The 23,640-nt window shown below is 38.1% G+C and overlaps 1 protein-coding gene across 2 annotated transcripts; it reads right to left on the bottom strand.

The window, feature by feature from the left end:
* Positions 1–439: 439 nt before the first annotated feature.
* Positions 440–21,995, bottom strand: usp28 (ubiquitin specific peptidase 28). Of its 2 annotated transcripts, XM_058415055.1 has the most exons (26): positions 21,838–21,995; positions 20,512–20,586; positions 20,143–20,272; positions 18,710–18,797; positions 18,453–18,615; positions 16,609–16,695; positions 16,241–16,378; positions 15,144–15,214; positions 14,976–15,052; positions 14,749–14,897; positions 14,499–14,626; positions 14,043–14,138; positions 13,770–13,934; positions 13,386–13,600; positions 13,001–13,071; positions 9,456–9,684; positions 8,104–8,418; positions 7,904–8,022; positions 6,099–6,359; positions 5,854–5,949; positions 4,957–5,135; positions 4,652–4,730; positions 2,911–2,990; positions 2,707–2,830; positions 1,623–1,818; positions 440–1,503 (listed from the first exon to the last, which is right to left on the bottom strand). In XM_058415055.1, the coding sequence occupies exons 1-26, from the start codon at positions 21,877–21,879 to the stop codon at positions 1,331–1,333; spliced, it is 3,546 nt and encodes a 1,181-aa protein (XP_058271038.1). In that variant the 5' UTR covers positions 21,880–21,995; the 3' UTR covers positions 440–1,330. The 2 variants fall into 2 exon arrangements, with proteins under 2 accessions (XP_058271038.1, XP_058271039.1); XM_058415056.1 differs by lacking the exon at positions 20,512–20,586 and having other exon boundaries at positions 829–1,503; positions 21,838–21,981.
* Between the last annotated feature and the right edge of the window lie 1,645 nt (positions 21,996–23,640).

Genomic DNA, 23,640 nt, shown 5'->3' with positions numbered 1-23,640 from the left:
TAGGCCAAACCTAGTCCAGTATGACAGTGCTCCTGTGCACAAAGCAAGACCCATAAAGACCTTGAGGTTGCAGTGGAAGAACTTGAGTGACCTGGACAGAGTCCTGGCTTCAACCCCAATGAACACCTTCTGGGACGCTCTGGAATACTGGCCGACCCCCAGTTCTTGTTCTTGAAGAACAAGAGGCCACATTCCAAAATCTAGTGGAAAGCCTTCACAGGACTGTTGAGTTTATTATAACAGAAAGCAGGAATGGGATTTTAAAGCACTTATGGTTGTGATTGATCATATGTCCACAAATTTAGGTCACATGGTATATGTTATCATTTGTGTGTATCTCAAACAAAAGCAATCTAAAATGGAAGAAATTCACATTCAAAGGTTCCATTCCAACTCAAGAAAGGACACTAACAGGATTGAATCACTGCGAGTCTTTTGGCCTTGCTGTTCGCTCTTACACCACTGCTAAAATAATCACTGATTACTTCAGTAAATTTTGTATTCAGTTGCCTACATTTCTATTTAATCATTCCGGTTTTGTCTGTCGCCATTTATCCAGTGTCAGAAATGGTGAGTGTGAATTGTGGCTAATTTGTCATTTGAATGCAATATATTTATAGATGCTTGATAGTGAGGAGTGAAAGCATAGGCAGAAAAACAAAAAAACTGGTCAAAATGTGATGTTTTCTGTAATATCTGGTTGTTTGTCAGTGAAATCCAACAGGTTTTCCCAGACTACCACACATACATGATTGTGTTTACTGGCTTTTTATCAGTTTGTCTGTGGGGCATCGAAAGAAACAGAACAGAGGGAAAAACACAACAGAAAGAAAGACAGAAATCCAGTGGCAGAGTACAATGAAGTGAAAGAAAGTTTATTGAGGGTCAGCACAGGCTTAGAGAGAAGAAAGTGAGGAGTGGAAGACCAGCAGCCCAATCTGAATCAATATAACTGTGGTGACTATGGGCTAATTTCACACCAATTTCGTGCTACAATACATGTGAAAAGTCAAAGTATCTAATATTCTTTCCCAAGTACTCAGCCTTCATGAAGGTTTTCTGTGCAATAAAATAAAATCCGATTGATCTTTCCTGAGATCAAACATGCTAAAGAGCATGACATGAAGAAATAATAGTTCTGTAAATACTAGACTACGCAGTGAAGTGTTTCAGGGCCAATAGATGCAAGTTAAAAATATGTATAAAAACATGACATGGCTTCAACACACATTCAGTGCAACAACAATAGAAAAGCAGTGGTTGACCATTTAACAGGATTCAGGGGCTAAATGGTGGCATGTTACCATGATGTCACCTCCCCGGCACGTGTTCACTTCACAGTGACGACTGATGTGCTATGGATGGACTCCATGATGGCAGCCAGGCGGCTACACAGGTCGTGGGATGACTTTCTCACTTTGGGTGGCTCTTTCAACACCACCCTCTCAGCTGAGCAGTCCAGAACCCGTGGCAAGAACTCGCTCAGCTTCTCCTGCTGCAATTCTGTCATACGCACAGCACAAAGACACAGAATTGATTGACTTAAGGTTAATCCTTCTCAAATGACCTCACTTTATTTACTAAAAATTTTACATATTGAGGGTCACAAGTGTGAATCTCACCATCCATATCCTGCCCCAGATAAGAGCACCAGTGACTCCTGATCATGTCAATGGCATCCATGTCCTCCTGCGTGATGCTGTCTCTGACCATCAGGTGCATGCAGGGGATGACACAGTCATTCATAATGGTCACGCCCTCCTCTACATCGCTCTCTTCTCCGCTTTTAAACAGCGTTGCTGCATTCTCATTCAGCTCCTGCAGAGGAACCAAGAAAATTTGCTTGTAATGCAGGATCTGTATCAGGTGTGGCATATAACAATAACCTGTAAATAAACATATCATCCAAGTAAGAAATCAAGGACTTGGGGGCATGCTGTTAACAATTTTTATATTATTTGCATATAGCAGTTATAAACAGTTGTTCCCTCACAAGCCTCTCTTTTTCCTCTCACTTGAAGGTAAGAAGACAAGATAATGAAACATTTCATATTACAGACTAATAACACAATGTTCTGGGTATGAAAACTTAAAGTTACAGTATTACTGCTGACTAACGCTCTTACCAAGCACAAACACTGGAGAGTTCAGAATAGATTGCCGTAAAAACAGCTATAATTAAACACAGATCATTTTATGTGGATCATCTGCATCTGCCACATATAGTACACATGTACATCAGCTGTTATTATAGAAAACAATAATGTGTAAAAACGACCAGATTCACACACTTTGTTATTTTTATATAATACAATCATTTGGTCAAACAGATAAAAATGATATAATTGAACTTAACATGTTTAAATCTTAAATCTTAAATATCACAATATATGTCATATACAGTATGTCTTTAAGAATTTATATTTCGGGCATGTAGCAGACACCCTTATCCAGAGCGATGTACAGAAGTGCTCTTCAGTCTTTATCAATGACATCACTGATTACTTCAGTACATTCCGTATTCAGTTGCCTACATTTTAGAGTTTATATAATTACTATTTCATCATTCCAGTTTTGTCTGTTGCCATTTATCCAGTGTGAATTATGGATAACTTTAAGGTATTATATTTATGGATGCGATTTGTGATATGATGTGATTTTTTTTTTATATTGCTCAACCCTAAAATACATGCATACCTACAGTACCTTCAGGCATTTTCTCCTGTAAAGTGCTATAAGATTGTGGTCCACTCCTCTCTTTCCCCCACTCTTAAGCAAAGCTGCATTGTCTTGGTAAGCATGTGCAAGATAAATCAGCGCCTCTCGAATTCTTTAGAAGAGAAATATCACGTCATATAATCCAAAAATTTCTCAGTGAAAGAAAAAGGACTCTGAATTATTTTTACATACTTTCCTTTTTGGTATTGCTCAAGGCCCGTCAGCAGGTACGCAAAAACGGTCTTGAACATGCTGTAGTCATCTTGCCATTGCTAATGGGAGAGAATAAGCTATGATTACGAGTGAAATGTAACTCATATCAGTTAAGATATTTTCTAGATGTAATACTTCTGCATAAAGAAAAGTATCTACACACAGTACACTGTTTTCTGAGATTTACTGTACTATATTTCACAGTGGCGGGCCGTGCGTTTCACACCTAGGCCTTCACTGGTGTCTTTCCTGAATTAATCCACCTCTATACCATCATTATGACGCCACGGCAATAGATGCTAATCAACCGTTAAATAGCAAAGTAAAAAAGAAATTAGGCTACAGTATCTCACAAGGAATAGTCCATTTTATTACAGTCCTCTTGAAAATGCATTTGTAAGGATGTCTTCGACCAAATCGATTTCTTCTCCTCTGTCAGCCATTGTATATAAATATATATATTTTATTTAGTTTGTGTGGGTCGCTGCCTCTGACTACTCCAATTATCCAATAAAAGGACGGGAAATTGCTGATGTAATCGTATGCCTGCTAGATGGCCCCAGTGACGCCAACTCGACATCTGACTGGTTATGGTAACAATTTCATTGCCACTTATTTTAAGCTCCGGGCGCCTGCACTATTGATTCTGAAGGCCTTATGGCAGATTTCTTTCACCCTGGAAACACATGATGTCATCCACTGTCTGAAATATGATTGGATAAATACTCTTATCATAAATATACACAACTGGAAGCAGCGCAACCGAGAGAAAAGCTATGAAATGTAGAGAATAGACTATTGGAAATAATTTAATACACATTCATGGAAAAATATATTAAATAAAATGCAAGTCAGTGATTCAGATCACTGCTGTTTAGGGCAGCAGAGAAGGACTTGCTGACCCTGACGGTCCACCACTGCTACTTCACTAAACCACTGCAGATTCTCACACTCTTGGGCTATAATAGTGGCTGTTTCCTTTTTTCAGAAATGATAAGTCAGTTATACTTATATCTATAGATTACCTACTTGCTTAGCTAAGCTTTGGCAAATAAATTATCTTGATTACAGCCATATTGCTTCTAAACTCTCAATGGTGGCTTGAAAGTTTCTGAGATAAAAACAAGCTTTGTGACAATAAAAAAAGTTATTCTATCGCTAAATGTTTCAAACTAAAACGTCAGCATTTGCTTATTTGCTTATGAGTCTATTCTCTTTGTCACTCATTGCTATGGCTAATTTCTGCCAGCATCCTGTTGTTAATGTCTTAGAAGTTTATAGTAGGTTACATTCCTAATTTTCTTTACTTTAGCTTAAGATAAAGAGACATGAAACAGGTGACAGATACCTACACAGCAAATTTTTATGCAACTTTTTTTACAGTCAACCTCTCATCTCAGTAAGACATTCACTCTATTGTTGATGTTAACATCTAAGTAGTAGCGCATCAGTTGGCATATATCATACCTGTATATTTCTTAGCTTTGCTGCAGGTTTAAATTTAGCTACTGTTCTAATTTCCTGTTTAAGAGGTTGACAGCTGAGCTTATAAAGTGAGTAAATTTCACTTCATGTATTAGCAGAATATTTTAATTACTGGCAGAGCAGCAGCAAAAAACCCATAATGAATGATCACTGAAATTAATTCCAAATTATGTCACAGCATCTGTTAAATACTAAAATAAAATAAAATAAAATAAAGAATGGTTAGTGATTTTACCATGTACTCCTCCATATCCATGTCTTCTGGTTTGATGAGCCGAAGTTTGGCTCTGGCCTCCCTCATGATACTGATAGACCTAAAGAAAGTGAAATAAAATTCCAGTGGATTACACCAAAACACCAAATGCATATTAGCATCTAACTGGTTGAAGACGCAGTAATTTTCTCTATACATTACTGCAACACGAGTATCATTAAGATGAACTAACCTTCATTAAGATAAAAGTAATGACCACTGAATTGATCATTCTTGGTGCAAGTAATCAAAACACCATCTTGTTCAGTGTAAAACAGACAGAATACCTATCGTCAAAGCTCAAGTTTCGGTCACCAAATTGTTCCAGCAGAGTTCTCTCAATAATGCGGTCAGGTGCTTTGTTCTGGAAGAGATAGACCAAGATGTGCTGGAGGCGAGGGTCCTGCTGAGGGGTGATCTCTTCCTGAGATATCTCGTACAGTCTGGAGTACTCCTCATGAAATGCCTAGTGGAAAGCTGTGTTAAACTATTCATTCAGTACCATACTGACTGTCAGTCAAAATCTTTTAACATGTTTGGTTTAGTGTAATTACCATGGAATTAGGAAATCTAAGTGCTCATTTGGGGTCTCATTAAATTCTGAAAGCAGTCAATGAACAAAAAAATTGATCTCTTTATTCCTTATTTAATTCCTAGTAGTGGGCAAACTGTAAGAAAACATAAAACAACTCCATGGTTTCAAAAACTTTTGAATAAAAGTGCAAATACATAGAAGAGCCCTTGATAGATGACTAAAGCATGCATTACACTACAAAAAGTGACATCCTAGCAAGTGAAAATATCTTACATATAATGAAATGTATACAGTATTTCCTATTAAAAGTTTATTAAAAAAATTATTAAACCTATTTCTAGACATCTATCCTTTAATATATACATATATATATATAATCTCAAGCTTGGAATTGTTTTGTTCAACCAGCAGATAATTTTGCTTATTTAAGCTTTTGTTTTTTGCATAAAGAAGCAAATTGTCTGCCAATAGAATATGTTTTAGAATTTGAGTCCAAATTGAGATTTGTGTTATCAATTCAGCTCTGCTATTGGGTCTCAAATATGTATATCAGTGTACTAAAAAGGCTAGTGTGGCTAATCTTCATGTTAAAGGCAGTTCCAACAGCAGTGTTTCAATTGTAATTGTACTTGACTTGAACATACACTACCTTTATAAGCCCTGCCTCAGGACCATCCTTGTCAAAGACTTGTCTGGCTTTGGCTATAGCTAGGATAACACCCTGCATTGCCGGGGTAAGCATCATCTGTACAGTCAAAATAAAATAAAATCTCAGATGACACGAATATGTTAATTATAAAGATTAATAAGCAAATCATTCAGAGTGATAGATCCACCATGAACATATTACATTTGACCATCATACATGTTTTTGTAGTTGCTCAGTGCTATTACCTCTTCATTATATCCATCTGCATCAGAGAGCACCAGGATCTTGCCCACATTAGGGATCTCTACCTCTGACACCTCGTTCTCTGGTTGTCTGGCCTCAGCTTGGCTGTCCTCTGCTGAAGTAACCTGTGATTCAGCCTCTTCAGTCTCAGGTTGTGGCTCTAAAGCTGCTTCTGTCTCTGCCTGCTCACTTATGGTCTGATTAATGATCTCACGCTCTTCTTCCACTGTCTCCTCATCCTTTTGAGTTGTCAATACAGGACTCTGAAAGGGGGATATAAACAAAAATAATATGTCCTAAAGGTATTTAATGACATATAACTGCTGTTCCACTGTGAACCAGACCATGATAAGGCATTTTCTGTATGAATGAACATATACACATTACACATCAGGTCATTTCCCACAAAAAGCTCTGCACCTAAAGCTCTCAACATGGCCTTTTATTTGTCCCAGGAGCTTCATATCTGTCCACCGGTATTAAAGTAAACACCAGGTGCTCCTGAGAGTTTTTACTGGATCCTGAAGGCTCCTATTACAAATGTGCACATCTATGAACTCAGATCAGATTAAAAAACTCAAGTCTCGCCACTAGAGGTCAGGATTCAACCACAAAATTAGTGTGTTGAGTGAAGATACAGCTGTACACCTTGTTCTCTGGATTGATCCATGAATCAGAGCAACCTGCTTCGATGCTTTACTCCTAGCATCTATAGAATTCCAAAGAAATGGAAGTGATAATGACCCAGAATGCAGTTGCATGTTGACAGAAGTGTCATGAGCCTTGACATTTTATTTAATTGAAAGCTCATGTGGTTTTAAACTGACTGCAGCAGGTCATGGGGTGTTAAAGGCATGCCTCTTACTGTGTTGAGGAGATTACAGAGGGAATGGAATAATTACAAATTAATTAAAAATGATATAAATAAAGAGTGGAAACTACCTAAAAATGAGTACTTGAGCTAACTTTCACGTACAACAAACCTGTAATATCTTTATTAGGTTTAAAAAGATACAAAAATAAAGTGGAACAGTGTCTATAAAAGTTTTTTTTATATACACTGAAATCCTAATCATTAAAAATCTCTTATCAGTGAAGTGGTATACAACATCTTGGATGCAATTTGTTACCAAATTTTCTAATTGTGGGATCTGCAATTAACAATTATTAATAGGAATGCCCATTCCTGCAATTACCCAATCATCAGCCAATCATGTGGCAGCGCAATGTATAAAATGACGCAGACACAGGTGAAGAGCTTCAGTTAATGTTCTGGTCAAAGGGGAATCAGCAGAGGAATATGTGCAATTACAGTAAAATTCAGTGGGCAGCATCAGAATGGACAGACTGGTCTCAGCTGAGAGGAAGGCTACTGTATCTCTAAAAAAAATAAAAATAAAAACAAAAAACACGACAATGGTGGGCAGAAAAGCATATCAGAATGCTCAACATGTCACACCTTGGGGCAGATGATCTATGACAGCAGAAGACTACATCAGGTTCTACTCCTATCAAGAACAGGAATTTGAGGCTACACTGGGCAGAGACCAGCATTTGTGAAAAAAAGCATTTGTTTTTGCTATCTTTAACAATCCAGTTCCATTCCATTTATTTACTGACATTTCTGCTATTTTACCCACCACCTATATTTTAGCTTTAATAAAAAAAACAACAACACATAAATCACTTCATGTTTTGATGTAGAATCACCAAACCAAACGCAATTCCTCTGTACAGTAACCTGCATGATGTTTACTGGGGCAGTGTATGGGAACTATTTCTAAACTGGATCAGCTGACATGCTCACCTGACTCTCATCCAGCTGGCTGTGGGACAGACTGAGAGAGAAGGCGTCTTCAGTACCCTCCGTTACCACCTCACTGTTCTCTGGTGACGAGTCAGAAGCTACCACGCTGGTTGTGGCTTCTGGAAAGCAGAAGCACTGTCATGTGATGAGCTACAACAGATGCAACCAGCCATCATAACTCATCTGGAAAAGGAGCTGACCTTCTGCATCCTGGACCGGCTCCTGTTCTGCCTCTGGTGTCGGTTCATCAGGTTTCTCATGGCTGTTTTCTTGTTCTTGTTCTTGGTCTGGCTCTGAATTTGGGCGCTCTGGTTCTAAAGTCTTTTCCTCTTTGCTGGTGGAAGTCTGAGCTACGGGAACCTGTGGCTCTTCCTGAGATGCCTGATGGAGTTGCTTCTCCCATTCCCGCAGTTGCTGCTGGAACCAACGGTTGTCCTCATGGACGTAGCGTTTCAGAACAGAAGGAAGGGAGTCCATGCCTTGCAGAACCTGCCCTGTCTCATTGTCTGTGTCCTCTACCATTAACACAAACAAGACAGCAGTGAATCGATCAATAGTTCAGGATACCCATGTGTACTGGGAGTTGAACCGCACATAAAAGGACAAATCTGACAAATTTAATTAAAAAAAATCTGGATTTCTTAGCAGTTCAGGTGTAAAGCAGTCATTTCAAACATCCCCACCAAGGGCATGAACATGGCATAGTATAAACATTGCAATGATTAGTAAAAGACCTTTGTAACAGTAAAAGATTTTATGCCTGAAAAATATAGAAAAATATATAGCTTAGCCCAAGCTGATTTTTATTCAAGCTTGTATAGGTATGTATATGTACAATATACATATACATACATACATACATATATATATATATATATATATATATATATATGCATACAAGTTCTTAGACATGTAAAAACCAATATGATCAAAACACCTGTACAGCTATTAATTCAATCAATCACCCTATCAGCCATTCACTGGCAGCAGCACAATGTAGAAAATGATTTGAATGAGACTAAAAATGCAGACTTGAATGAGAAGAATGTCATTTCAGTGTCTTTTAGTGTGGAACGGTTGCTGGTGCCAGATGGGCTGGACTGATGAGAGGTCAAAGGAGATTGGCCAGATTGTTTAAAGCTGACAGGAAGGCTATGGTCACTCAAATAGCCATTGTGGCTGTAACTCAAAATACGTCAAAGTTTGAGGTGGATGACCTACAACAGCTGATGGCCAGGTTCCACTTATGCCAAGTACAAAATCTGAGACTACAGTGGGCACTGGTTTACAGGCAATGGACAGCTGAAGCCTGGAAAAACATTGCCTGGACGTTTTCATTTCTTCAGCTGTACACTCAACTGAAAGCAGACTTTTACATTTGTTTATCATTCTTAAATGAATGTCCTCCATCATTTTTAAAGAGAATCCTCCTGGGAAATGATACAGATTATAATGTAAAATAAAATAATATAAGTTTGAAGCATACTGTATGGATACATACAGACAAAGGAAGAATAGCATCTGCCATCTCTGAATAATAATAAGTATGTACCTGCTATGAGGTGTGATAGTCTGTCATTAATGTACATGAGACAGTAAGCACTGGCATTAGTCATTCCTCCGTAAGAGTCTCGCACCAGCTCCTCCCATGAAGACTCAGTCACCATCACATCATTGTACTTCAGCCAGCGTTTATGGGCATGATCGTAGATGTAGGCCCAGTAATGACCAGCAGAAGCCTGTCCTTCATGGACAAGAACTGCATGTAGCCTGTACGGCACCTGGAGAGAAATATTACCGTCTCAGTGAGGTGGCCAACGCCTTCTACTCAAGAGTATATTTTAGTAAGTGAAAATATATTTAATACAGGTGAATTTATCTAATAATTTACCTTTCTTTATTCACTCTTTATTATTATTATTCATTTATTACTCCTTCATTAGTATCTTGACGATAATGAATCAAATATAAGATTATTCAGCATATTTTTAGAAGCTTTTACACACTTCAGAATATTACTGACAGAAATTTTGCTTTGTTACAAAAATAAATACTTTCCAATAGAACAAGACAACCATAAAATTATTAAAATATATCTAATAAAATAATAGGCCTAATACTCTCACATTTGTTTTATTGTAATCAGAAAATAGGAAATACTAAATAACTAATTAATTTTCAGGTTCTAAGATTTCCGCAGTGCGTAATACATTTCAGCAGTGGTGGACCGTCAGGGTCAGCAAGGCCTTCTCTGCTGGCCTAAACAGCAGTGATCCGAATCATTTTAACATTTGACATTTTAATATATTTAATATATTTTTCCATGAATGTGTATTAAATTATTTCCAGTAGTCTATTCTCTACATTTCATAGCTTTTCTCTCGGTTTTGCTGCTTCCAGTTGTGTATATTTATGATAAGAGTATTTCTCCAATCATATTTCAGACAGTGGATGACATCATGTGTTTCCAGGGTGAAAATCTGCCTTAGGGCCTTCAGAATCAATAGTGCAGGCGCCCGGAGCTTAAAATAAGTGGCAATGAAACTGTTCCATTAACCAATCAGATTTGGAGTTGCTGTCACTGGGGGCCATCTAGCAGGTGTATGATTACGTCAGCAATTTCCTGTCCTTTGATTGGATAATTGGAGTAGTCAGAGGCAGTGACCCGCCCATATACAGTGTTTCTATATTCACTGTGTCTCATTTCGGATGCTGCGTCCTCCGGAGAGTGTAGTTTGCTGCATACGGCATCAAGAATGTCTTTTTTGAGAAAAGTAACCGTAATAAAATTGATTATTCCTTGTGAGGCGTGAAATACTGTAGAATAATTTCTTTTTTACTTTGCTATTTAACGGTTGATTAGCATCTATTGCCGTGGCGTCCAGGGGCGATTCTAGAATTTTATTTAAGTGGGGCTCCACCCCCAATGAGGGTATAATAGTAAAAAAATAAATAAATAAATGAAATAAAATAAAGGTTTGACTAACAGGGTAGGATGGTAAACTTATTGCAGCATTCCACTGTATTGCATAGATGTGTATAACATCTGAGTACTGAACAAGACAAATACGAGTCTTCCTGATCACACACACACACACACTCACACACACTCACACACACACTCACACACACACACACACACTTGTCCTCTGATCTGGATTGAAGAACGCGCTGAAAGACGGGGAGGAGCCGAAGTCTGCCGTTGTTTTCATATGAAATTTAAAGGGGACTGAGATCACCAATTTGTGTAGAGTTTATGGAGAATCGCAGAATTTTAGGAGGGCTGAGCAGAAAATGGCCTAGATGGTATAGAGGTGGATTAATTCAGGAAGGACACCAGTGAAGGCCTAGGTGTGAAATGCACGGTCCGCCACTGCATTTCAGGTTAGTCACCTCCAGTTTTTAAAAAAAATCCCAGCCATGTGACAGGTGTGATATATATAGCTCTGGAAAAAATAAGAGACCACTGCAAAATAATGTGTTCATGTATTGGTGAGATGAAGAGTTTTGTTTGATTTTTTGTGAACTGCTGACAATATTTCTACTAAATTCTAAATATAACTATTGTTATTTAGAGTGTATATTTAAAGGAAATGACATCACATCAAAATAACCCAAGATCATGCAGTATTACAGAGCTTTAATAACTCAAATAAAACAAAATGCAAATCATTTGTAAACAGATTGTGTTAATGCTTTGGCTAAATAACATTAAGAGATCAGTATTTGGTGGAATAACCCCGATCTGCATGGGTTTTAGCTCCATGATCTCCACCAGTTTCTCACATTGCTGTTGGGGAACTTTATACCACTCTTTTTGCAAAAAAGCAAACAGCTCAGCTTTACTTGATGGTTTGTGATCATCCATCTTCCTCTTGATGACATTCCAGAGGTTTTCAATAGGGTTCACATCTGGAGATTGGGCAGTGCTCTCTTATTTTTTTTCCAGGGCTGTATGTGATATAAATATTTTTCAGTTTGCACTCAGCTGCTGTTTTTATCCTTAAAAATGAATGTACCTGCACTGACCAGTGTGGATATTTGAAAAAATTTTTTAAACCGATTTGGGATTAAAGTTTATCGAGAACCCTTTCTCAGTATAAATGCAGAGCCAAAACAGTCACATGTTCTACAGCCTGGTTTTGATCATGTACACTATTTCTGTCACTTCATTACAATTTAAACAGGTCGTGTCATTCACAAATCCTGCTGTAGCTATTACACCAGATTTAATACCTGCATTTATTTCCAGTAGAAAGATAAGGCATTCTGGGAATCTCATTAAGAGTCCACTGAGGCTGAATTCTGGGACACAGTTAAAATCAGGTATTGATAAAAACTGAATTTGAAGTCTCTCAATGAATACATCAATAGATATCATCATTACACCAAAGAAACATAATTTAAGGAAAACATATGTCCCCAAATTTATGTAGTAATGTTTTTATTAACTTTCTAAACCTGCCAGCTTTCCAGAAAGAAAATGTTACATAATTAAGGAACCATTTTAACAAAGACAACACTGAATAAAGTTGGGTTTAAAGATAATATAAATATAACATTGTTTTCAGGTCATATGTATTATATCTATGTAATATTATTAGAGTGTCTATCAGTGGCCTGGAATCTAACACCCCATCCCTTTTTTAACCAGAATTTTAAAGTGCAACAACTTTAGTTCTTAATTCTAATGATTATTTCTAATAATACAATATTCATGTGAAATCTTTAAGCAAATTCTGATCCTATGTCATCATGAAGCTTCTCCTACTCAGAGTCTTTGGTGCATGCAATTTTTCCAAAATGAATTAAAGCAGATTTGATTATCTTTTATTAGATATCACAGCAGGGTGTCATGCCGATATTCACCTCCTCATAATGTATGTATTCCACCAGCCTAATTTTTGTAATTAAACTACTCTTTTTACTCTTTATGCTTTGACGAAGGCCAACGAAAATATTGACAATCAATGTTTGCTTTCTTACTCACGGAAATTTTAAAATCAGACTGCATTTTGGTCACAGACTGAAAATAAGGCCATAGTGTAAAGAAGTGGAAGTCTGCAGAGCCAAGGGCTTTTGGAATATAGACTTTACCTGACACAGACTGTTATCTGAGTACATCCCCTCCAGAGCCTGGCTGACCTTGTCAATGCTGGCCTTGAGCTCTGAACAGAAGGAGAAAACAGCAATCAATAGGGTGCACCCGAGGCCAGGCTCCTGATACACTCAAACACATTAGGATATCTGCTGGAAAATAAGGCTGTGCTCTAATACAATACGGTAAAGGGCACAACATGCGGCCTCATGAACAAACAGTCGATACTGCGCAGCTGAAAGGAACAAAACAGCTTCTGCAACAGTGGTGGAGAACAATGATTGCTTTTTTTCTATTTTCTTGTAAAGGCAGAGGTCTAGGTAATACTTCACGCAGAGAGAGAAAAATGCCATAAGTGTCTGAAGGGCCAAGAGGAGGACGTACCATTCATGTTGTTCTCTGCCTCGGATCTCCAGCGCTGCAGGCAGCCCCTGACAAAGTGCAGCTCCTCCTCGCTCACGCTGCCAGGCGCTGGGTGCTGAGGCCAGTCAGCTGGGGGTCTACACTGGGTGAAGGGCTTGTGGATAGGCGTCCTCTGGGTAGAGCTCTGTGTGCAGCCTGAACCATCCGATGAGCCGGCATCATCTGTTTCTGTTTGGCTAACGAGGGTTACAGTGCACTCATTAGTGACCTTTATTACATGCTTCTTTTTCCACAAAGCAAAAAATCTTGAGCAACCAAGCTGTGCCGTACCTTGAAATTGCTCATGAACTCAACACACAATGTGAATGTGAATGTGGTCACGTATGTAAAATAATTGGCGCTTGCCTGGTGTGTTCTGAGCTGGGTTCTGTGTGTGCAGGACTGCTGGCCGGTCCCGCTGAAGCAGGAGAGGTGCTTGGGTTTGTCTGCTTTGAAGTGGCAAACTCTAAAATATACTGCAGCATATCTGTTAGCGGGTACTTGTTCGGCCCGGAACCGTAGTTTTTATAGCTTGAAAACAAAGAAAAAACTAATAAAGCAAAGTCAGAGACTGTGTAACTTGTGAAACAAAAATATCCTCTGTTATAGCCCTGACAAGTTGTGTCATTTATTCCTGACCTTTCAAGTTTCTGCTGAAGAACTGTTAACTGGTCCTTCAGCCTCTTTACCTCTCCTCTTCTTCCATGTGTCTGTTCCACATTTCTATGAAGGTATCTAATCAGAGAATAAAGAAAATAGCCACAGTGAGTAACAAATGCTCTAGTGGTAAGGCTTTCCCCTACTCCAAAATTAATTAGCTTATGTTAGGTGTGTGAAGTTTAGCACCAGACCAACATGTAACTATTCGGTCGATTTCAGTGTCAGGAACCACACAGAAAAGGCGATAAAGTTTTCTGGAGCAAGTGAATCATGATTTAGTCATGTTGCTTCCAGTTAGCAACATCATAGCTTCAGTGTAAAAGTATAGACACAAACTTCTAAATATTTAAATCTTCAAAATATTTAAATATAATACAATAACTATATAACATAGCTTTGGCTAAAAGAAATTTAAATATTTCAATAATTTCTCACCTGTCCATGTACATAATCTGGGGGAACTCAAGCTTCTTGTGTATTTTTTCTGGTCGTCCTAAGGATTGATTGAACTCGAATCTAGAGAGCTCGAAGGTCAACACTGGTGGCAGCTTGGAGAACCATCGCTTAAAAAACAGTTTGATACTTACACAAATGATATTGGTTCTATTATTTTGCACTTTTATTCATAATAACATCAAATAATAATAACACATAACCAACATTTATTTTAGATCATAACACTGACCTCCTGTCCAGACGACACAGTTCGATCACAGTGCAGTGATTCGATCACTGCCGCTACCATTGCACCCTCCAGGCACTCGTCCAAATTACTGAACCCGTTCACCTGCAGAGGGTACTGCCCAAACTGCTCGATGGTGGAGAGGATCTTACCTGCATTCATCAAAATATACAATTAAAAATAGACATCTAGCCAACATATCTCAATAATGAAATGATATTTTCCCCTACCTTCATGAACTCTCTGAGCTACGAATGTCCCATAGAAAAGCTGAACCATTGGGTTGTCCTGTTTATCTCCTGGATTGCTGGAGAATCAAAAAGTATACATCAGTGCAGTTATTTCAAATTCAACCATAAAAATAAGTTGGGCTCTATTTTCCATTTCCAAATGCGTACCTGCCATTAGCTGCCAGCTGGAAGGCGTCCTCGAGCCAGTCGAGCAGCTTATGTGTGAACTCACTAACATCCTAAAACAGGCAAGCATTTTACCTCTCTCAGACGTAACCATATCAGTGTGTACCTTAACCATCTGCTGCACACATATAGCACATAGAGGTGACAAATTAAAGAAATAAACAACACAAGGCCACATTTTGGGCCACTATGAGCCACTAGAAAAACTCCAATACACCATGGCATGTCTGTGGAACTGCACTGGAAGAGATGGACACTATTCTCCCAAAACACTATTTCCCCAATTAGTGTTTTAATGTTGGTGTTAAAGAGAACTACTAACACACCAGTCCAAAATCACCTGTAGGTGTTCAGATGGGCTAAGAAGGGCAAAGCATTTGATTAACATCTTTTTCATCCTCAGCAAACCATTTACTGAACACTTATGTCATGATGATATGGTCAGTGCCATCCTGAAAGAGACCATGTCCATCAGGATTGAAGGGTTTCATCATAGGAAAGGTGATCAGTCCTAAGAACTTTGCATTGCTTTACAGTCTCTCTATGAAAACCCAAGCAATGGCACCCATAAACAAATGCCTTTCATAGCAAATCTGAATCATTACTGTTCCCTTAATTTTGTCATCTGTTTATCATCTATTTGTCCTGCTGCATCATTTTGTGACCTAAAACCACATAGGTTTTGATGTAGACTTCTACAGATAAATGTTTATAGACTCCCAACAGGGGGACTAAACTGCATCTTTACTTGTCTCTGGGATGGTACCCATTTCTTCATCAAGTTATCTTTCACCTGGAAATGTGGTTCTAGTGTACAATGTACATAAATGAATGTAAAAGTAAAGCCTAAAAGACACACTATAAATTATATTTTAGGTGCCTATAGTTTACATGCGCATATATGCATGTTTTTTGTTTCTTATGTTCTGTAAAGCTGCTTTGAGACAATTTTCATTGTTAAAAGCACAATATAGAGGGGGTGAGAGTTAATCTTGAGGACAGCTGTCTTCCAAGGCTCATTTTTTAAGTATACAGTAATAATCAATTGTGCCTTGTTTACTAAACCAGTGTCGGTGTACCTGCTGTGCTTCGCTGGTCCTAAAAGCGTCCCTGAGCAGCTCCACAGCTGCAGACGGGTCCACAAACCTGCGATTAGAGCCCACCATCAAGGCAAAGAGGCATTGCAACTCCTGCATGAAGGCTATGTTTCTCTTCTCCTACATATAAAGGGAGAGACATATGGGGGCGTTACATATACAGTCAGAGTACTTCTCACTAAGACAACAAACAAGCCATTCCACCAAATATATAATCTAGCTAAATCACGCTCTTATTGAAAGGTACTCCCAGCAGCACTTTTCTGTCCCAGAAGGGATCTAAAGATCTGAGCGTGTTAGAGTGTTTGTTAGAATATGAGCCAGCTCCTCGCAGGCGGCTGATTACTCACAGAGTGGCTCTTGCATTTCTCCAGCACGCGTTCAGACAGGCAGTAATTGAGCACCAGTCTGCGAAACACCGGCAGATGGAACAGAGACTGAAAACAACAAGAGCGAGAAAATTTCGTGTGACTCATGCATATCATCATTTGCTTTCATTTCATTTTCATTTACCACAAGGCATATTCGTCAATAGAGCGTAATGGCTGGGGTGGATTCTGGGATGTAAAACACTCCGAAGTGGGTAATTACTGGGGTCAGAGCTGAGGTTAACATCAATGCTTTTTGTCATACAACAAAATGACTGGGGGCGGATGAGCTGTCAAGTACTGGAGCGGAGCTCATTAATAGTCGAATAGTGCACACATCTGCACCAATTAACCTATGCCGAGCTGAAAATCTGCTGCTCTGTTTCTAGCAAATCAAAAAAAAAATTAAAAAAGTACATACAGTTATGCAGATTTAGCTAAACAAACAGTGTTTTCTAGGACTGAATTCCAATGAATATAAGCCAAATATAAAATAACGATATTCTCAAACAGAGTTCTTACAATTACTTACACTGCAGACATTTTACTGAAGTTCAGTGTACATCTGCATCAAAAATCCACACCCAAGATTTCTGCTACAGAAAATAAATGTGAACTGATGGCATTTTGTAACTTGGCTAATCTTATAACTTAAACTTATTTAGAACAAACATAGCCTTCAGAGTTCAGAGCAGCACGTATCATGCTGCACTATTTAATTAGTTCTGCAGTCTTTCAATATCAATAAAGACTTGAATTTCAACACAGACATCTGAGAAGCCTGGCTAAATTCACTCTGGAATGGCTGTAATAAAATTAGAGTGCCGAGATGCTTTGGCATCAGAGAGAAAGAGAAGCTCATCTTTTCAAGCCTCCTGTCATTAGCAGCAATGCTAATTCCATTTGCACAGTATGGCTAGATTACAAGATAACAGGTGAGATAAGAGTGCTGAAGGGTTTCTGTTTGGTACAGAACACAAGGTACACCTATTTAAGCCAACATCACAGGAAGGCATTAGAAGATTTCAGAAAATTCCACACTGTAGGGGTACAAAATGGAAATACATTTAAAATAAATGGAAATGGTTGAAATTGGTTCATTTTAATTATTCTTTAAATTTTACTTTAAAGTGTTTTGTTGGTTATGTTAGAAAGATAAAACCATACAAACACCACTGCAATGGGTTATTTTTTAATCATGCTTGATTTCCTTATGCTATATTCCTTCATTGTGAAATGATAAGCATCTCAGGTAAAATATTTCTAGCAATTAGATTATTAGGTTAGGGTTAGATTATTAGGCTTTTTTTTACTTTACTGGAGCTGTTAAAGGTTTATAAACTACAGCAGTCTTTAATTCATGATTATGATTGCTCAGAAAGTGATGATTAAAGTTCTACAACAGCTCTATCAAAAAGGTCTGCTGCAAATAATAGACTAATAAAAAAATACCGCTTCTATATTAACAACACAGGATTTAAAAAAAACATAAAGGGATTTTAATATCCTGTGTAATTGGTGATATGGTGAAATTTCCAGTAAGGAAACTTTTAGTTAGTATTTTGGAAGGAGTCTCCAGTGTCAACAATTTTTGGGAAACAGTCTGAAAGCATTAGGGTGTCATAAACAATAAGTTTCAAACAAATGAAATTCTAGTTCATGGGAGTCTACAGAGTGTCTAAAGTGAATTGTCATTATTAATAAAGGGTATGTAAATAAATATCCTCAAAATTGAATTATTATTCAAGATTTAGAGTTTTTCCAGGCAAAAAGAGGGATTACACAAATCTCCTAATCCAAACGTCACATGTCAGACAGCAGCCTACCTGGATGACGGCGCTGAACCAGCAGGTATTTCCCACGTTGCGGATGCCCACGGGCCAACCCTCCTGTCTGATCCAGTCCGCCGGACTGCACATCTCTCCTGTGGCTTCATTTCTCTTCCTCTTCACATGGACCGCGTTCTCCTCGGCACTGGCCTCCAGAGCCCTGTGCAAGATTTTTTTGGTGATAGTTCTTGCTTTTTATGTCAAGTCAAGTCATGTTTAAAATACATGTAGACTTTCCAGAAATGTGAGGATACCTGTGGAGCTCTCTCTCCTCTGCCTCGGCCTGCTGAGACTCCTGAAGGCTGAGCTCAATGGCAACCTGCAGTTCATCACTAGCTGGATCTACACACAGGAGTTAAACCAGTTACAGTATTAGTGGTTCAGTTGGCTTGTATTTAAAATCATAATAAACTGTCTATATTAAGAAGGTCTGACCAATTGGATTTTTATCTTAGAGTTTAGTATAGTTTTAGAATACTATTTTATTAATAGGCTTAGAGTTAATTGGACAGATAAATTAGTACACCTTTACGAGAAAACAATATCTAACAATAATATCATGACATACAGCACTGTAGAACCTAGGAAAGGCTCATTATATTCAATTCAATTCAATTTTATTTGTTGAAGTGCTTTTAACAAACAACATTGTTACAAATAGGCTTTATATAAACATATAAATTCAGGATATTAATGTATACATTTATCCCAGGTGACGGTGGCAAGGACAAACTCCCAGAGACAATATGAAGAAGAAACCTTGAGAGAAACCAGACTCAAAAGGGAACCTATCCTCATCTGGGTGACCCTGGACAGTGTTATAATAAATAATGCCCTTGTATAACTGTGTACTATATGGTAAAATAGTGCAATTGTGTAAGCAGGAAATTCATTCTAGTTTCAGTGAATAGATTCCTGATTCTGATTGGTCAGAAGGTGTTTTCTATAATTTTCTATAAAGGCTGTTCTGACAATAATGCAGACTGCAAGGTGAATCACAGGTTTATATTAATGCACTTGCGCTAATACGCTAGCTTTTCTACAGTAATTCAGGGACTTGTAAAGCAGACTCTGCATCATTTTAAATGAATAATGAATAAAAAGAGTAAGGAATGTCTTGTTATTTCACAAAGAAAAACATATAATCTATGCTATGGTGCAGTTTTGAGTGACGAAAAATTTAACATTTATTAAAAGACTCTCCATTGTCAGGGCTTTGTAGCAGATATCTGCAATAGGAAAGTCTTCAGGACCGAGAATTTTGCTGTTTTCTCATTAACATGATAAAAAATTATAAAACTTCAAAAAAGTTAAAAAAGGAGCGGCTGGTAAGGAAATCATTTTTTATAGCTGCTATAATGTAGGCAATAACAGGATTTAATGTGATTCACAGATCTGCCACAACCGGACATGGAACTCCAAAGGGATAAACAGTATTAAACAGTAAACAAAATTGTAATCGTTCATCTATTGATATAGAATAAGAGTAATAAACAACTTCCTGATATGCTGTTATAGGAAAATAATCAACTTTGTTGCAATTCAGTAATAGAACAAAGGTGACTGTTAATACCTGATGGAAATGAATTACATGAGGCAGCCCAGGTGTGTATTATAAACTGAGCAGTGTATATAACAGTACTTATAAACCAGTACATATCATTTGGGTCATGTATCCTGATCTTACTGCTGTGTTGATTAGAAGCTTCTTTGTGATGCTCTGCAGCAGCAGCAGCAGCTTCCTCAGGAACTTGCTCTTTCTCTGCAGTTTGTGTGGTGAGGAGACCAACAGCATGGCTAATGTCCCCCTGGCTTTCCTGCAGTCAAAATAAATGAATGATGGACTCTGGTAAGGATTTCATATTTGTGAAATATAAATGATAGCCATGTTAATCCTCTGTTTTGGTGGGCTGGTGTTTCAGATCTCACTGCACAAGACATGGTGTTGTGTTGTTTTCGTATTTGCAAACACCAGTTTGGTTTTTAATTCCATCTCACATTACTGCTTATGTTTGTGCTGCTCGCTCAGAGAGGAGGGCCGTGGGCTTTGACCTACATTAAGGACATGTTGGAGAACCTGGAGGTCCTGAATGCCAGTGATCTCCCTCAGCTGGTTAAGCAGCATCTGATTCTAAACAAACAAACAAGAAACAAAAACTTATTTATCTCTCTCTCTCTCTCTCTCTCTCCCTCTTTTATTATTCAGTTATTTATCTTATTATTTAATCTTAGTTATTTATCCATATTATTAAGCAACTGCAACACATTTCTCATTGGCTACAATGAGAACATTAGGAACCGGAAGATACAAGCATAAAAAATATAATTTTTAGGAAGAAAATACTTCAAGTTTTAGAAACGTCGCTGTTTCTCCTCTGAAATATTTAAAACTTTACTCTCCGAGTATCCTGATGGAACGCTGTGCAGCAAAACACTCTGTATGTATAAACACACTGTGTGTAAAGGTGAACAGAGACAAAGCCACTGAGAGCTGGCCAAAATACAGAGGAAACACTCTGATAAACTGTAGCTGACATTCCTGGTCATGATAAGCACACATTTCATATAAGAACTCTTTAGTGATAAAGTCTCTGTGCACTCTAAGGTGAAATCTGCTAACTGCTCTTGTGGAACATTTATGCCCCATGGCACAGGTGGCATGTAAACATTAGCCAGATAAGAAAAGCATGAAGGCTGAGGATCTATATAAAGAAGCTTTGGCAGCAGGTGGGAATGTCAGAGTGGCAGTGATGGTGGACAGAAACACTAGCCTGGGAGCTGGAGACATATATGGAGAGCTGAAGGCCTGGAAGTCCTGGCTAATGCTCTATTTTAGGCCATGACACAGATAGCACCTCTGTTTATGACACCTCTCATCCTGGCACCAGTGGTTGGTTGGCAAAAAAGTAATGGAGGATTGGAGGAAAGAAAATCACCTGTGACAAGCTACTTAAATGTGACCTAGAATTGTTTAATAATTATTTATACAACTGATTAATTATTCCACCATTAGATGTTGAAAAAAGCATGGGGGAAAATAATGTACTTTTTCACGTGTTAGCGATACTGGTCAGTGTGTCAGTGATACTGGACAGTGTGTCAGTGATACTGGACAGTGTGTCAGTGATACGGATAAACGATGCAAATTACGGTGAGCTCTTTAACATAACTTACATTAGAAGAAAGCGTAAATACCTCTGACCTCGAAATTTCACTTATTGTTTTTTAATAAAATACAAAAGCCATGTGTTCATGATGTTCTGCCACACACCAGTCAGAATGAGTCACAAACTCATACCAGCGCTTAAATGGCAAAAAGCAAAAAGCTTTCACGCGCACCAAAATGACCAGGATAAAATGACCGCAACAAAAAACTTCTCACCGCACACTTTTCCCCATGTTCGCAGTCCTCTTGAACTCTCATGGCAGGACAGTTGGACTTTTAATTTCCCCCAGATTTCTTCGTCCGGACTCCGGAGTGTGACCTACTCCATGGATCACTCCCACACACACACACACACACACACACACGGCAGAGACCAGGGCTGCGTCCCAAACTGCACACCACTGCACTAAACATTAAGTCAGGGGGCAGGTGGTGCACTTTATTCAGGAACACGGGTTCGGACGCATGTTTTGTCTAGGCCAGGGGATATGACATCAAAATAGAGCCAATAACCTATGTGTTTAGTGATTTAATTATTCTATTATGACATTAGTGCTAACATTAGTGACACCGTCAGTCTGTTAGAGGTCAAACTGACGTACAGTCACGTGGATTCACGGAATCAGTTTAAACTCACCTGTATCAGTCACCTATACACACACACACACACACACACACACACACACTACGACTTATTTATTTCAAAATAAAACTACAAATTTATTGGTCTGTTGTTTTGTTTATTTCCATTTGCTAAACAGTAAGACATAAAACTGTTTCTGTAGTGGGAAGAGGATTTGAATCCATTTCCATGCACAAAATTGCTAGAAACAGTAGAATCATTATTGGTCTAAATCTGTAACTCAAAAGTAATGAACAATTACTTTTTAAATGTAATTAAATATTATTTATTATTTTCTTTTTTACATTTTTATTATTTAATATTTAATTATATTTTTACTATTAAAATAAACCATATTTAAATCATAATATCGTTAATAATAACTATATATACTTATACGTTTATCCATAATCAACGTAGACTGAAGGATTTGAATCATTTTCTAGATTTGTGAACAAAAATGCCTCTCACAGATATTACAAATAAATAACATATAATACTCCTTGAATTCTGAAGCAGTCTGATCTTAAACCTTTAACCCTTGTCCAGTAGTGAAGGCTTTTACATTTCTAATCTAATGTAGACTCGATTTGATCATCACTAATCGAGGGGGGGGGCACTGGCGGTGGCGATTTCCTGCTATCAGCTTACCATCAACATCGAAAATCAATACACAGCTACGGACAGAGAATGTTTGTTGCCCTTCTGCATCGTCCACATGAAAGCAGAGATGATTGTGAAACACTTTATACTTCTTTTCCTTTCATGAAGATATTTCTTTGTCTATTTAATAGCAAAGTGTTTCAGCAATGCGATATGGATAACACTGGATCATTCTGTTTTTTTTTATTCTGTCTCTGAAAGCAGAAGTTATGTCTCCCTTCCTGTTGTGTATCTTACTCTCAGGTAAGACTCTAGACTTTTAACTTTTAAATCTACCTTTAAAACATCAAGTGATAAAGGAGGTGTGTAGAATTTTTACATGAACAGTTTAGTTCATGGGTCTGGTGCGGCTACTGAGTGATGAAAAGTTTTAAAGCCGTGTCTGGATGTCAGGGGGACATGGTGGCTTAGATGATTGCCTGGCATCTCCTGGTTTGGGGTTTGATTCCTGTCTCTGCCCTGTGTGTGGACTTTGCATGTTCTCCTCTCGTCTTGGAGATCTAAAGACGTGTTTTATGTTGATTGGCATTTCTAAATTTTCGATAGTGTGTGAGCGATTGTGATGGATTGGTGCACCCCAAATAAAGTGTCCCCTTGCTTGTCCCCCAAGTCTCCTGGGAAAGTCCCCACGTTCCCTGCAACCCTGTGTAGCATAAGTGGTCCAGAAATGGATGGATAGATGTTTTTCATGTCATATTCAAGTCAACTTTTATTAGTGAAAAATACTCCAGTTA

Source organism: Hemibagrus wyckioides, linkage group LG18, assembly GCF_019097595.1.
Source record: "Hemibagrus wyckioides isolate EC202008001 linkage group LG18, SWU_Hwy_1.0, whole genome shotgun sequence".
Classification (NCBI taxonomy): domain Eukaryota; kingdom Metazoa; phylum Chordata; class Actinopteri; order Siluriformes; family Bagridae; genus Hemibagrus; species Hemibagrus wyckioides.
This window is presented reverse-complemented; position numbering and strand designations above follow the sequence as displayed.

Bases quoted from the DNA above. Each gene is read 5' to 3' on its own strand.
- usp28 (XM_058415055.1), bottom strand. From the start codon at position 21,879: ATGAGAGTTCAAGAGGACTGCGAACATGGGGAAAAGTGTGCG. The intron at 13,072-13,385 runs GTACGTCCTCCT...CCTTCTGTTCAG, and splicing joins GGCAGAGAACAACATGAATG to AGCTCAAGGCCAGCATTGAC. The intron at 1,504-1,622 runs GTGAGATTCACA...TGCGTATGACAG, and splicing joins TCTGGGGCAGGATATGGATG to AATTGCAGCAGGAGAAGCTG.